This window comes from Papilio polytes, unplaced genomic scaffold (genome assembly GCF_000836215.1).
Source record: "Papilio polytes unplaced genomic scaffold, Ppol_1.0 DF824135.1, whole genome shotgun sequence".
In the NCBI taxonomy this organism is placed as follows: domain Eukaryota; kingdom Metazoa; phylum Arthropoda; class Insecta; order Lepidoptera; family Papilionidae; genus Papilio; species Papilio polytes.
The window spans coordinates 480,123-497,454 of record NW_013525069.1 but is presented as its reverse complement, the minus strand read 5'-3'; the positions used below and the strand labels follow the sequence as shown (position 1 = coordinate 497,454).

The 17,332-nt window shown below is 33.3% G+C and overlaps 1 protein-coding gene across 1 annotated transcript in view; it reads right to left on the bottom strand.

The window, feature by feature from the left end:
• LOC106111995 (transcription factor collier) overlaps positions 1-17,332 on the bottom strand; it is a 46,133-nt gene that overhangs the window by 15,280 nt on the left and 13,521 nt on the right. The window contains exons 7-8 of the mRNA XM_013294225.1: positions 14,843-14,916; positions 13,827-13,895 (exon numbers count right to left, since the gene is read on the bottom strand). Of these exons, the coding sequence (XP_013149679.1) occupies positions 13,827-13,895; positions 14,843-14,916 (143 nt within the window). The remainder of the gene's footprint in view (positions 1-13,826; positions 13,896-14,842; positions 14,917-17,332) is intronic.

The window sequence follows — 17,332 nt, the reverse complement described above, 5'->3', positions numbered from 1 at the left end:
TTGTACCCTAAATAAGGACAGTTGGTTCAGTTATAAAATAGACCTCTATCAAGATATCTCACGCGAAGGAAAAACCTTCCTGCGTATATTCATGCGGCTTAATGTGTTTATATTTAGGCGTAGGTAAACTTACAAACACTAGTAACGTGTAGCGAACCTCCCTCATATTTACCGGCTGAATATGCTATAAAGTGATATCACGTGATCGTTTTCGGCCGGGTAATAGTTATAAATTACTCGGGTAGTTTATAAAAGCCGGTTAACCCGAGGTAAGCGGACAAGGAGCATAATTTATTATTGGAAAATTCGCGGGCGCGCATTTTCATATGCGCTATTGATCATTTTATATGCGTAATATCGGCCGGCCATCGGGACAACGAGCCGGGTAATGTCACCAACGAACAATGTATTGTTACAATGTGAATAATCTTGAATGAATTAATCTACTTTTTAACTTAAAATTTGATGATTAAACTTAATATAGGATAGCCTAAAACTTTTGGATTGTATTATTATCGCATCTACATTTACTTAAACGTTTAATTCAAGATATTATTATATTATAACTGCTAGCTGTCGCCCGCGTGAAATTAAATAATAATAAAAAGTATAGCCTATGTTACTCATTGATGACGTATTAATATTGAAAGAATTCTTGAAAGCGGACTAATATTTTTTATTCAATACATACAAAAATACAAATATTTCCTTTATAAATTTAGTATAAATTAATGGTACATGAGGAATTAATTTAATTATTATGGACGACAATAATACGTTTTTACATTTATGTTTTTATTATACGTGAGTGTACCAGACATACGCACACAAACATCCGTATGTGACTATCAGGTACGTTTATAGTGAACGTTTATGAGGCCGCTCATGTATCGGGAGTTCGGTTAGACTTGGCAATGGAAATATAGTTGCAGTGAGCACTGTATCATCTTCGCAAGGGGTCGCGCTGAGTTATTATAACGGTGGTACATTCATGCACGAATTATGTTTAAAAGTTATTATTTATTCTGTTAAAAAAAAAACTTTTTTACTGGCAGTTACAATCTATAGCGGTTTATAATTATACAAATCTACATATCGTTGTTTTCAAAGACTTGCATTTATTATAAATTAATTTTAATGTCATCAGACAGAACTTAAATGAATGTAAAAATACTCTTAAATACTCCGTAGCTGAATTTCTTATGGTACAACATAATATTTTGAGCATTTTAAACATGACTGTACCGCCTATTTTATATTCGCGAGAACCCTGCATCGTATTTATCACAAGAAACTTTTAAGGTAAAGCATATTTACGCGTTCGTAGGAACTTGCCTGATAAAATACGAGTATTTTAACGATATTTTTGACCTATTTTGTATTCTAAGTTATTTTAAGTCAACACATTAAACTACATGTTACAACTAAGTTAAGCTTATATTTTGAATTGATTCATTAAGAACCAATTACTTTTTCTCCCAATTATTTCTATTTATTGGGAACTAAAACGTCACGGAGAAAAAGGTCTCCTACGTCTACTGTTTGTCTACGTATACGTAAATTGTTGAAATAATCTTTGTTATTCCGGTACATATTTATCTCAAATTAAAAATGCAATTAAGAATTGGATCTATTCATTATATTTGCTAACATTTTGTAATTTTGGATAATTTGAGCTCTTATTTTTAACCATACTTTAGGTTCACATCGAAAGCCGAAACGTAAATGTTATACCGGCGTTCCCTCGAAACTGCTGTATCAAAATATAACGACCGCTATAAAACCGATAGAAAAGAAAGCAACCATTACCGATGAATTTCCAAAGATCGTACAATAACCGATTGTGCATCCTTTTCTGTCGTAAGTGGTAATATGTATTTCCTTTCTTTTTCTGGCAGAAGTTTTCCGTTTTATGGTCCAGTCGATAATATTCGGACCACTCGGTAAGATCGGTGTTAAATATTTTATGATGTCCAACGTCAAAGCACAGTTTGTTAGTTGGTTGTTTGTAAAACGGACTAAAGTAAGGTATACATATATTTAAACTAGTAATCTTATGTCTATATAGATAGTTTCGAGACAGCTGAAAACATTGGCTTTCTGCATCTAACTCATACCTTGGTTATTAGACGAAGCAAGTAATGTTTATTCTTGAACACCCTGTATACATTCATTAAGTTTTGCTCCTACTACACTGACGAAGTTAAACTAAACAAGATTTTTAATTGAAAACAACTATTAAGGAGTTATTATGAATTGAAAGCTCTTCGAACAATTCAATGACTTTGATAGTCTGTACATCGAATTCGAAATCTGTAATTCAATTCAAAAAGAAGACAAATTGAAAAGCTTAACTATTAAAACATATATTTGTTCTAATAATACGCTCAGGAAAAGTAAGAATTTTTACGTTAAAATGCGCCCGAAATAACGTTTAATATGTCGTCCAATCAGTGCCCCGGGTAGAGAGGAATTAGCGTTTGAAAGTCAACGACGAAGCGACGAATCCTGATCTACCCTTTTATGCGGCGCAGCGTAATAAAAAAAGAAAAAGTCTTATTTGAATTTGGAAGACAAATTAAAAAGAAAAGAAAATGAATTCCGCACTAATTTAAACAGAGAGAGCTTCGAGACGATATTCGGGGATCAGGCAGAGGGGGCTTAATTAATGTATTAAAGTTGTAAGTCGAGTAGAGAGCACGCAACTGCTTTGCCATTGTAGTCGTTAAGTATATAGCTATACGATACAGATTTAATGATCTAATTTAATGAAATAATAGAAGTTAGACTTATTTATGCAGCGAAAATCATTTTTAGACAGGAGTTCGGATTGCTGCCGACCATCATACATTTCAATATCAATGACAAAAGTAAAAAAAAAAAAACAGACTATCTGGTGTCTTTAAACATTTCTACTAAAGTTTCAATGAAAATTGACACCAATGGCTTAGAAATGCATACTCAGTGAACTAACAGGTCTGTGTAATCATTTTTGATCGACTTCCCAAAAGAAATAGGAACTGAATTCATCTGTTCTTTTACCTTAGAAGGATCATTAATAAAAAATTGTGTTCGGTGTATACGTTTCACTTGTATTAACATCATATTAACTTACACGAGATACGTGAAAAACATATATCAAAGTCTCAATATAAGCAAACATTCCGATCGTGTACGTCCTAAAAAAAACTAATCACAGATAAGCGTACGGCCTCACGTCCACACATTGATCGTTGCCCGTTGGAAAGGTTGCGAAGGCACTTCATCTTCATTCGGCGATCCCTTTAACGAATCGTATTTGCTGTAATGAAAGCTAATTCTTTCATTATCTCGCCGCGACAATGAGAAAAAAATGTAAGAAAACAAACACTTACTAATGCTTACTATCACGAATGTAGATAGTTAATCTCTATTCAAAATAAGCGATTCATATTATTTGCAAAGATCTATTTTATTAAAACTCGTATGTATATATTGTCTTTCTAAAAATATTACATTATGATTCTAAGCTGTTTTCCTACTGTTTGGTAATAAGCAAGTGAAATGTGATTAGATTATGTTTATACAAGAGCCAATTCGATAGCTGCATATCTCATTTATCAAACCCATAAATCGAAATCCGATCTGACAAGCCGTTAATGGGTGGCTCAATGCAATTTTAACAACCCCTGCCGAAACACGTAAGTGAATTTCTTTTTGCGAGATCCTAACACGTATTTGTTACAATGCATTTTCTTATTTAATACAATTTTATCCTTGATATAGACGGATATTACGACCAGGATTTACTAAAACGACATTTAAATATGCAACAGCGTCTTAAATAATAATGACATGGTTAAACTCCAAAATTCATTAATATTTTGACATATGTCAGATCTTAAGCGCCGTTTACTAACGAAGTGTTTGAGATTCTATCATGTATTTGGTCGTAAAAATAACATTCACTGCATTCCTAGGTTATACAACTCTATAAATAATTGTTAATCTTAACTAAATAGCACGCTATTATTTAAACACTGTATTGTAAATTGTGTTTGTTGTGTTTGCGCATTTCAGAGTTATAAAAATACCAACATATAGATATAGCTCCCTGCGACAAGTGACACTATCGGTATAAAGCGAAAATTGGATTTACAACTGACAATTGAAAAAGGCGCTTCCATCAATACCGACCCCTGCGATATGTTTATCGAAATACACTTTAAAAGCACTTTCTATTCTTGTACATGCCATTTTCAGTCTAAGCTCAAGCGATTTGAGACTCTAAACTTCCAACTATAAGTTTCATAATAGAGTTAGAAAATATCAAAAAATTGATTTCTAAATAAATGTAATGAAGATACACTAAAAAGCTTTCAAAACTACACGAATGAAAGTTAGATAAGCCTTTAAGTTATTACCCTTTAGGAGCAGACAAACAAGTGAAGGTAGTTTACAATGAGAATGTACTAAAAATCGATCTTTATCTGTGCATAACTTAACATGAGTAAGCAGAACAAGCAAGCCACGCTAATGCAATTTACAAAGCAGGCAATCAAGAGAGCCGGCCACATTGTTGTACGGGCGCCGTCAAAGAGCCAAAGGAAGGAGCTCAGTGTTCCTTAATAATTAATTGCCGCTTAAACGCGCTGACGTCTTGCTTCCTCCACAGGGGGGCTTACTGTAGCCTGCATATGCTCCGAGAGTGCTCGTAAGTGTATGCTCCATACCAAATTTACAAATTGATTTACCAAAATCATCACACTGAGAAATTCAAATGCTAAAGGAACCTTCTCAAAATCCAAAATCATGTTGTAAATTAGTAGACAAATAAATAAAAATGCTTGCTTGGAAAATTATAAAACATTCTATCCTTGCCGAAGTTCTCGTCTCGCATTAGAGCGAATGCATACTTTTATCGCACAACAGTTGTGAAATTGTCGATTTTTCACGGCCAATTCAACTGTTTAGTTGCTTAACTAAAAATCGAGTAATGCGCACACCTTTATATAAAGCAATAGGAATCAAAGCGCGACTAAACAGTTTTAAGAAAGTTTAGTCAAAGTTGTGCACGATTAAAGTAGTTATAAGGATTGTCAAAACATTGTTTTTATAAATCAAATAGTATTTTTTGATGGTAATTTAATAACAAATCTGTCATTAATCAGAGTAAAAGGTCTGATTACTTTCAAATCTTGATCGCTAATTGAATACCGCACTCGTATTAATTGACATAAGCGATGCTCTAACTTTGCTTCGGGGCAAGGTTTCCTCGTATTATAGTTTAATAACTGAAAGCGACGGCTAAAATATACTATGATGTATATGTTATGGATATGGCAATTGTAAAAACATCCCGAAAAGGTGAAATGTCCATTCCCTATCATAATAGGTATAGATTTCTCATATAAGAATCTTTTTTTATGGTATTTAAAAATATTAAGACAGGATCTGAATGAGATGAATCGATAAACACAGTTTAACTTCTCTATTATTGTTCCTTTAAAATAGTTGCTGCTAAATTTTATACGAGTATTTTTTAATCACATTCTTTGTTTTTAATTTGAGTTCATTACATCTTCCTAAATAAATCTTGAAAATAACTTTAAAAAAACAAGTATTTGACAAATTTAAAAATAAACGGATGCCACATCCATTGATAATTAACTCTTAGACAACAAGGACGATTATTTGTTTACCAGACCCCTGACTCACGCGAGACTATAATAAAAGCAACAATTAACTTCATTTCGTTTTACCAAATGGGTATTGTCTTCAAAGATGTCAGATTTTATGTTCCTTTTAACTAACCGCATTAATGGATCTCATTAAATTACAAAGGAAACAGTAAATCTCAACACATAAGTTTTGGTAAATTAAGGTGCATGTAGAGATAATTAAAATATTGTAAGATACATTTTATATCTTTTTACTATATTGTCTTCCAATTTAATTTAATTTTTGCTCGTATAATCTCAGCCTAAAATTTTCAAGGAACGTAAAGCTGAAAGAGGGCGGATAATAAAACGTTTTCACTAATTAAATGGAACCAAGACGTCCTCGTAATTGATTTGCTGCTAATTTGAAAAGACATCGAAAATCAAATTGAAATTAATAAATGTATAAAATGTGAATATAGTAACGCTCGGTATCACTTCAGTTTCAATTACAGTGGATTTCATTATTAACGTCAAACTAACTTCCTTTGAATTTAAATTATATTTTGCAAGAAATTCATTCGGTATGACTTGGATGTAGCGTCAATTTCAGGTATAGCGACTCGTTTTTGTAAACCATTTATACGAACATCGACTTTAAATACAATAGATGACGAGTCTGATGAATAATTGGACAATTTGATATTAGCGAGGTTATCATCAGTGAAAATTGACGATTAAGTTATCACTACTGATAACTTGACTGATAATTAATTTATTGAGTTTTTGCTTCAAACACAATATAAGAAGGATGAAGAAGACGAAGAAGATTTCAATCTAAATGAAATTTCATCAACTAGAGATGCATTATGTTCTAAAACTCAAGTACTATTCATTTAATGAAGGTCAAAATTTAGATATAGAAGTAATAATGAAAAGGTTTTTTTTATAATTTCGGATATACCGTCTTCCGGGTATAGCGACCACATTAAACTGCCCTGACCGGCATCGTTATAACCGAAATTCATTATAAAATTATAATAATTTAGTAAAAAAGCTTTTATTTCTTCTAACAAAACTAGAAAACAATAATGAAATAGTGTAATTATAAATCGATTTAAAATATAGCATACTGATATAACTGAAAATAATGTGTGTACAATAAAATGGGTCCATAGATTAGATCTGGCATCAGGATCGCACTAGTTGCAATTCATCATTATTATTCCAGACAATTTATCAAGCGGTTGGCTCGCCTCTCCGCTTCTCCCGGTCTCTCCCGGTCTCTCCCGGCCTCTCCCAGCCTCACTCGCCGGTTCGCACATTCTAACGAGATGCTGAATTTTCACCGAATAATTTCACAGAACCGACGAATCACGTATTGGAATCGGGGATGAGGTTGGAAATTGAGATAGAAGACCTGTACACGGCGCGGGCTAAAAGTAGCATTAAGCGAGGAAAGGAATTGATAAGGATAAAACGAAAACAATTTACCGTCGGTGAGCATTGTGTTTTTACAACACATTTTTTTATATACAGAGAATGTGTGTCTTTTGTGTGTCTCTTTAACAAAGACAAACATAATAAAAGTTATTGTAAACTATAACAAACATACGCAACAATTGTGTTTTCAGTTGGTCAAGTAGTTCGTACGGTAAATGAAGAAATATTTGTACATTTTAAGCAACTTTTTGCAGACAAAGTATCTAAACACATTGAATGTTGAGTATAGTGAAAGAGCTATTTAATATAATTATTCCACGGCAATATCTATGTGTCGAAGGGTCGATACGATTACCGAAGTTCATTAGATCGGCTCTATCATATTTCAATTTACGATCGTCACTCGGCCTTATCGAGCAGAAAAATCAGAGGGCGCAGGCGAGTGCGCGATATAAATCAAACACGGGACGTCTCATTACCGCGATCCGCTGATTTATTTTACATGGTTTTAGATACTTAGCATTGGAACTGAAAATTCTTTGCGAATATTTATCACATGTACGAATTTGTTATAATGCTTAGCTCTTTATTATTTGTAACGGACTTCAAAAGGGGAGGTTCTGCATTCGATTGTTGTTTTTTTGCTATCAATTTAAATTGCACATGTTTCGGAAAACTTATAATACCATAACTTTTGCATCGTTCCTAGTAATATTGAATATCATACCGTTATATAATGATGGAATAAAAATCATAAAAGCCAAACTTAGCCTTACATAACATGGAAATTTTAAGTTGAGCTGTGGCATTAGATAAGTCCGCAAAGAAAATCCTTGGTCGGAGGGAATATGAAAATGGCCCTAGTTGTTAAGTCTTGTACAGTTTGTGTCGCTATCAGTTGGATAAGAAGTCTAATCACCAGTCGTGGTTGTATCGGGCGAGAGGCGAGCGGCGAGCGGCGTTCCCCGGGGTACGCTTCTGGGACCAGTTTTCTTTTTGGTTTACATTTCGTTGTAAGTGTGCCGAATTCTTTTGTTGCGTACTTTTATACAGATATACAACTTTTAGGACAAATGTGAAAATAAATACTGTTAATTTTTTGTTAAGAAAGCTTATAAAGTCGTATTACTCAGTAAAGAACACGGAAGTTATGAAGACTTATTAAGTTATCGAAACTTTGCCGGCTTAAGTGGAACGTGACCCGTTCAGAGGTCGCGCACCAACAAACTTCTATTTGCAAACTATTTGTAATATAAATTTGTAATTTTATACTTTTCATTGTTAGCTTAAAAAGTTATCTTTTTGAATTTATGAATAATTTTAGTTTGAAATTAATGAAAACAGCTAAAGTAATAAAAGAATATCATAATAATATAATACGTTGGTAATAATAATATGTTTCTTGTGTTTAGTATCAACAAAGAAGAATAAACAAAACAATATCAACGAAGATATAAGCGAAAGCATTCATCGATATTATTTTGTTTACTGTTGTCATGAATTCTGATCATATAATCTAATTAACTGTTGCTCGCGACTTCGCCAACATAAATTTAAAAAATAATATAAACACAGCCTATATTTTAAATAAATTACCTTTCTAATAGTGAAAGAATTTTTAAAATAGGCCCAGTAGTTTTTGAGTTATTTCAATACATACGAAAATACGAGTACAAATCTTTCCTCTTTATAATATTAGTATTGGTGTTTACATAAGTATCTTGCCAGTGCAGAAATCAAAATTCCCATCTACATAAATTAAATGAACACTCGAAAAAAATGTAATAGAGAAATCGGCGGAGAAAGAAGAATTTATCTGGCGAAAAGGCAAGAGGCGGCGGCGCGGCGTGTCTAATGAGATAATATAATAGCCGTGATTCTCCCGCGCCGGTGCTCGAGCCGCCCGAAATTACCGGGAAACTGCAGCCGAGGTAACCTCATCTTAAATATAACCCACCCTTAATACTAAGTTACTACCGACTTTTATAAAATGGTTTAAGGTCAGTGTACGTATTTAAGACTTAAGATCATATAATCATTAGTAATGAATTTTGTGTAAGTGGATATGAGTAAGAGAGTAAATTCAGATGCGACGGCTGATACAATATGGAAGACTAGTACTTACTGTACTGATTGACCGTAGAGAAAAGGGATATGATGATGTCAGTTTACAGTTACGTATTTATGCAGAAGACTGCACGTCTTTTTGGTAAAAAAAAATCAGAGACGTTACCAATCTTGCTTTGATCGAATAAGTGTCTTACATAAAATAAATATGGACCGAAAACTTGATATCCTCACAATTAATGAAGAGTCTCCATTATGTTTATGGAGACAATCATTTAAATTCGTTAGTACATATCTTTAAAAGCAGTAAGTGTAAAATAATATGTAGTTGCATTATATTTACGAATATATTTATTGTTTTTATCATCTTTTTATCTACAATAACAATAAAATAAAAAAACATCGACGTACCAATTAAATGAATAGTTACCAAATGGGATATACTTATCAAATAGCGAGTACAAGAGGGTCATATCGAATTGGGAATCGATTTTGTCGCACCCGAAATAGGGTGTAAAGATCCCATTGTAATTTAGATGTCGCCCATATGTCGACTGAGCTGCAAGTTTTTGCCTCAGTGCGACTATTTGTCTTTGCTCGAATACTTTTTTGATTAAAAAAAAATCTAACAAGTACATACACAGCCAAACTATTTTGTAATCTAAAGGCACACTTAGGGATCTATACTACGAGGCTATTTAAGTATTCCTTAAACTATCGGAGATAGTAACCTTCGATGATTTTAAAAATATTTTGTCGCCACCTATAAAATTGTTTATACAAAACTTTGTCATTAAAATTAGTTATATTTCTTATCTAGTGTTACCTTACGTTACTCTGAGTTGATTTATTGAATTAAATTCACACTTTCTTGTTAAATAAATTGAGCGAACAAATTGTAACGGGGTTTTAATCCGTTAATAGGAATCCGAGTCACAATATGTTAAATGCAACAATGCAGTTTACTTGGAGTGACGGCGACCCCTCGGTCATGTATCGTTTTAAATTCAAGCACGACAAAACATCTTAATCATTACGCTTCATAAAACCCTTAAGTGATTGCGTACGGGGGACGGATTGCGTGAGCATGAATTGATTTAGAAAGTCCATCTTTTAAAGTACTTGTCCCCATAATATGTGGTAGCTATTCCATCGATTGGATGTTATCATAACCAGTATATTTATTATTACAATTTTTTTAATTAAAAATTAGATAAGGCCTTGACTTCACTACAAAAATACTAACTTGACATTTAAGAAAGGAATGAATTTTTAGGTTTTTTTTATTAAGAAAAAAAAGTATTTAAGTCATGAAGAATATTGTACTGGAATGGTTTTAAGTAAATAGCTAACTTAGCTACGTTAACTTTGCGTACTAGCGTAGATGTTATATCGAAATGTGTTTGTTTTAAAAATCGAAACAACAAATTCAATGCCTTGATTGAAATACAACTATAAAAACAACACGGAGCGTGGCGTTCTCGTTCCCAGCACGTGGCGAAACTACCAGTTTGCAAACAGATTGCTAAAACCCGGCTTGTAACATCCCCTTCATCTTTCTTCAACCTGAGCTTAAACTTTTTGACAACAATACTATTGATTGGATCAAGAAGGGTTTTTTTGGAAACTATTGTAATTATTAAAATTATTGCGATAATAATTGAAATCTGTAATTTGTCTTTACTAGATTTACGAGCGTCATGTCTAATTTAATCTCCGAAATGAATGAAAACATTTATGAAGATGAGATACATAGAATGTGTTGTATTTATGACCGTCAGAATATGAAAATGGCGGTAAATAAATTTAAAAACATTTCCATAGTTGAAATACAGCATCGCATAAGTTAATAGTAGAGGCGACTGGGGGCGCGGGGGGACGCGCGCGGGGCAGCGGGGCAGCGGGTAGAGATAATGAAATTGTGTACAGGAGCGCAACGAGCCGCGAGCTTGTCTCGGGCAAAAATCCACTTAACAAATTGCTGCTGATTCGAAGGGTTCTGGATTGTTGGCCGCTTTTACCGCTGCCACGACCGACTGTGATCTGCCGTGGCTCATCCGTTACCTTGCCTAGCGCCTATACCAATACCTATGTTATTAGTTGATGCATATCACAACTTGGATGATTTGATTTGATCTAATTGGAATTATTTGATTATTTTCAATAATGAATTCTATTAATATGTACAACGTGCCATTAACCATTGTACTTTTTTATTAGTATAAATTATATTTTTCTAAATATTGGAAATGTTGAATTATTTTAAACGGTAGGTTTACGAAACTTCCAAATTACCACCTATCGTTTGCTCTACAATAATATCATAACAAATCTTGCATAAAAACAGCAACTTTACAACACGATTATTTGTGGAAAACCCCTTGACAAACTTTATTAGGGTAAAAAATTATGTGTACGTAAAACACGTTGCACGGACACATTTATAAATTTCCATCATAAATTATACGATGACACTGATAAAAGTTTGCATGTGCGAGTAACTCGTATAATTATTATCACGACCAAGGATATTAAATTAAAGACCCAACAAATGTCCGGCATGGAAAGCCGTCCATTTGCTAAATAAACTAACGCATATAATAATTAAAACATCAACGAAAAAAGGTATCGCTCCTCAGGCAACAACAGCGTACGAAAAATGTAAAAAAAGACAAATTGTGAAGCGTGGCGTAATGAATTCGGCGCCGACGTTTTGCACGCAATTGCACAATTTCAATTATCACATTACGAACGAGTCGTTTATATGTGAATGATACTGGGCGAGGCACAACGTCTGATGGATTGTTTTCCCAACCTATGTTTTAAATTCGTACTATTTATTTTAGTTTAAATTTATTAACTAACATTTACGAATTGGTTCACGGTAGCTTTTCTACTAAAGATTTAACATGTGGCAATTGTTACCCATACTGGTACTTACACCTTCTAAATGAGAATATTAGAATAGTTCAAACTGATTTACAACTATACCCATTTCTGAATTAGTTATTAAATTCGAACCCTTATGTTTATCAGTTAAAACAAGAAGTTATTATTGAAGATAAAATTTAAATGAAAATGTAATTATGTCCTATTGTAATTTAAAGAAAATGTTATCCAAACCCTATTTAAATCGATTTTTATTTGATAATAAATATTCATTAGCAATCTCGATTTGCATTGGCATGAAATAAAGGAGTCCATCACACGTTTGAGCTGAGCTTAATTTAGACACATCAAACGTTCGTAAATCACAAGTTTATTCTCTGTTACAAAATTTCCAGGATCAACTTTATGCTCTGTTGAAAAGCAAAGGAGAGTTCTCGTTCAAAGGCCGTCATTTAATTTTTTTTTGTTTTCAAAGCACAAAAAATTTTGAATCGAACGAATTACAAAACCAACGTTCGATATAGGGGTGTACAATATCATTAAAATTTACATAATGAAAATAAATGGAAGCTGTGGTGGCATTTTCGCATATACAAGATAATTATTAATTATTACATGGATTAATTCTAACTTTAGAAAATTTGGTTTAAGTAACTTAAAATCTACACTCGCTGATTAAAGTAAATAAATCGAAACATTACAAATATTATATTTCTAAATCAGGGCTGATTATTCAAATCTTATCTTATTACCTTGCAGTTAATAGAAAAAGTATATACAGTAAAAAAAAGTTTTACATGTTAACTGATATTACTATGAAATACAAAATCCGATCACCAAAACAAACAATCTCTTGCAGCTATCTGTTCAACCCTAAATTCGAAAATATCGAACGATGTTCGAAACGGGAGACGCCTATCTCAATTGAATTCCCGAAAAAGGACGCAAAATAAAAGCACCGCGACACTCTCCTCCCTTTCACCCCCCTGCGGATAGTGCTCGCATCGACTTCTATTGAAATTTCGATATTTGTCAGCCTGATTAGCTCGCACTCCGCCCGGGCCTTTGTACCGGGACTGAATGGCGCAGCGTGAGCCGACCAACTCACGGCCCGGTGTAATCAATTCGCGTATATCCTGAGGTTTTAGGTTCATTTCCTTTAACAATTGCTCCCTTCACTGTTATTTTAGAATTAACTACCAAAATATTGGTTGTGATTGCTTTGATTTTCCTATTAGCAATTAGCTGCTCACATATGGAACCTCACCACAGAATTTCCATTCTGATATAAAATGATATGATATTTTTTTTTGTTATAACTATTGTATTTTAAACTTTTATAGGATATTTTGTTGAAGACATTGGTCCAACCAGACATGCCACGGTATTATAAAAAAGTGGGGTTAGTAAGTGTGAAGAATGAAAAAACAACAATTTCCACAACATATAAATTAAAAACTTATTCAGCTTGAAATTCTCATATTATAATATATTGCACGAATGCAAATTTCGATGAAAAAATGGCAGCATTCCAAAGTTCGGACTACGTGCAAAATGCATTCAATGTCGCAAAGTTTGGAGATGGCAGCCATGCTTGACGGGTCTAAAATAAACCGAACTGAGCTAATTGCGACGGAAAATATATTAACATAAATTATATTAGGGAGAAAATAAGTTTTTACTAAATTTGTTGGAGGTTTAAAAATACGTCGGAAATAGAAAAGTGCCGTGAAGATGCTAAACTTACTCAAATCTATTTAAAGTTTTTGTGTTAATAAGAATACTTACCGATCAATTATAACAGGATCTGAAGGCGTTTCGTTTCTATTGCCACAGCTCTTCTTATCGCAACAACGACTGAAACAAACAAAGGTTTTAAAAATGCGTACCTTACAGTTTGGTCTGATTACAGAGTAGAAAAATAATCGGTTACAAAAGTCTTATCCATACTAAGCGAAAGAGCATGTTGCACGCGCCCTACCGTGCCTCCTTGACGCAAAGGGCAAAGACATTGAAAGGACAGACTCCCCAGAGACTCCTCCCCTGAAGACGAACAACAGGGACGCACATATCGCGCACGGTGAGATGGTAAAACTACGTCTAAGGTGGAATAAAATTTTAATTGCGAACACAAACGCGACGTGTTGCGAACACAAACACATCGATAGCCCGGCGAGACGATGCGCTACGGTTACGACAGGAAATATACCCCCAAACAAAATGATGAAAGAACATGGATATTCTTTACATATTATTTAAGTAACGGAATAAATGTAAGAAAAGGTGTCTTCCGAAAATTATTATATTATGTATTAAATACATTTATTTTGCTGAATTTAATGAGTCGATTTAAAAAAAAAATCTTTTTCTGTGCCTTTAAAAATACACGTGCTATGATAAATTGTTATGTGAGCACAAAACTCGACAAAAAGCTGAATGCAATGGAATTATGACTTGCATATTTTTGCTTATTTATAACAATTTTATAAGAAATGAAAAGACGGCTACTAGGAAAGGTCTTCGTATACTGAATCTGTCCAGAATAATTTAAAACAGCACATCTTGTGTGGTTTATATTCAGTCATTTTTTGTTTTCTATGTTTTATCGCTTTATTGCATAGGTTTTTGGACAGATTAAACATTTATGAACATGTATTAATTTTAAGTTAATATGGATATTGTAGAGTCTCATTTCAAAATTAATTCTCCATTAGTAGTAAGAGATTCAATACATATCGGTTTAATTGAACTAAACAAGAATTCAAACCATCTATAGACATAACTAAATGTTTATAACAACTAACCTGCACATTACTTCATGGGTTAACAGTACTCTGCACATTTCTGGGTTCTTATCCTGACCTTCGTAGACGATTGGCTGTAACAAAAAGCAGGATTTACTTTAACAATTCAATAATACAGACGCAATCAGAAGCTTTAGTGACCGCAGTAAGGTAGTCAGTGTATATTCAGTAATTAAATATTTGCTAAAGGACTGTTAAGCGACTGGAAGTGCGGCACACAGTCATATTTTTGGTTCCCAAATGTAATTAAAGAGATAAAATATCAGTGTACTGATAAGATAATTTTTGGTCTTCATCAAGTTATTACATTTCGCTAATTTATGCACCCCAAAAGACATAATCACGCTGTGTTATCTTAACTAACATACATTTAAGTATTTTTATAATTATTTAATTTTGAAACTAGCTGCACCCTCTTTTATCTTGAATAACTTTAATTAAGGATTGCATTAATTTGTATCTAAAATATTACTTTACGAACAATCCTGAGTGAATTCAAATGATTATACTAGGTTCTGTGTAAGCGTCAGTTTCCACTGCCGAAACAACTGATGACGTCATGACGTCTGTGTTTCTGTCATAGAGCGTCGATGAGCGAGGTGACGGAAAACATCGTAATACAACCTGCACATATCGGCGAAGGTATTCATAGATTTTAGTAAAGTCACCCAAATCGCTCTGGGCCAGCGTGGTTAAGGCCTAATCATCCGTAACTAAGTGTAGTCTCAGATCCCCTTAGTGGGAAGGTAAGGATAGTGATGATGATTTTTTTACAGGTGCAGTAGCCTTTTTCGGTCAATGTAGATAATTTTAGGATATGGGTGAGTATAAAGTCGACAAACTTTATTTAGCTCGCAATAAACTTCCCCTCGTACACGTGTCAGGTTCGTTTATCTATTAATATCTAATTACTGGTTGCCCTTAAGCCGCGGGGTGCGCTATAATCCCAGATGCGTTCCGTTCAATTTTTCTATAGGGTGCGACGGTCGAGGAATTATTTTTTAATACTTTACAGTAGTAATTGGATGTTAAAAATCTTAGTTTTCTAATGTTATAAATGAGAATGTTCAGATGTATGGATGTTAATTAAAAGATATCGCCCAAATAGTTTAATGGATCACGATGAAATTTAACACAAACATAGTCTGGAAAAACACATAGGCTAGTTATTAAATTTTTAATTTCGTTCAAAAACTACTATGAAATAAAACTCTATCAAGTGTAATTACTAACGTAAGTTAGCTTTGTTTCTGTGTATAAAGTTTTTATAATTTTTAATGTAATGGAAATAAAACAATCTTAAAGTGAGGTGCACTACCCTACACATATTAGTATCCGTAATCTCCCCAAAATACTTGAAGATAGATTTTTGTCCCTAACAAAACGTTTAATTGAATATGAAATAGGGGGGTATTACAATCTTTTGTACGTGGGATTTGGAAGGATTTTAGCTTCGTGGGGTGTTTCATAGGAAGGTATTTAAGGATCATACGAAAGTATTTAAACCTGACAACATACCAAAACAAATGCAGGGGAAGAATGGTTAGAGAATATCGGAAACATTTAGTTAACATACTAGGAACGAGCATCAGATGTTTAGAAAAATATTTATTTACTAGCTGTTCTATGTATTATGAAAATTCTATTTTATTGTTTGCATTTGTCAAATGATCAATAGCAAATGTCAACCTGACATGACGTGACAAACCTTGGCATTCTTGTTTCCTTAATGTTGTCAGCAACTTATGGTCCCTTTCCCACATTAGGGTTTTTGTCCAAAATATTTACCCCCTAAGTTTATTGCGTGAAAATATATATCCTAAAGCGTGATGCAAATGTAGAGCTTTTTATTAAAAAAGAATTATTCAAAATTATGTAATTGCTAGCATCTCAGGCAACAAAGAAGTGTGTGTTTACGCTTTATTATAGTAGTATAGATACCGTGTATGATTTTAATCGTTTAGTAAACTGAGTCAACGAATTAACTATCGGTAGCCAGTCTTATAAAAAAGATACGTTTTAAAAGTTATTTATTCATTCATTCAATAGTCAAAATAGTTTAATGTTGAACAGACTTCAAACGATTTAAAAATAGCACATTCGATTCAAGCGACGATTCGTTTCATTTATAAAGTAGCCAACAACTAAATGTTAGACTACACACTATAGATACGGGTTACATCCGTTAGTGTAGTAATCTCGCAGGGAACTAGCCGGCATTTTTCTTGTCGCCTCCCCGGGGCCCCTTAGGCTTTGTGAGTGAGGCGGGTTCACCGCGCACCGTCGCATGGGATTCAATCTCAAGGGAATTAGTCAACGTTCAAAAAAATAAACTTACTTAGTGATACTGTGAGTGGTTTAATTACTGTTGTATTAATTACAAATATAATGAAAGGATTTTTAAGAAAGAAAAAAGTTTTGTTGCTGTGTAATTTTCAAATCATAAAATTTAAAAGTTACATAAAAATAAATACTCTATTACACAATTTT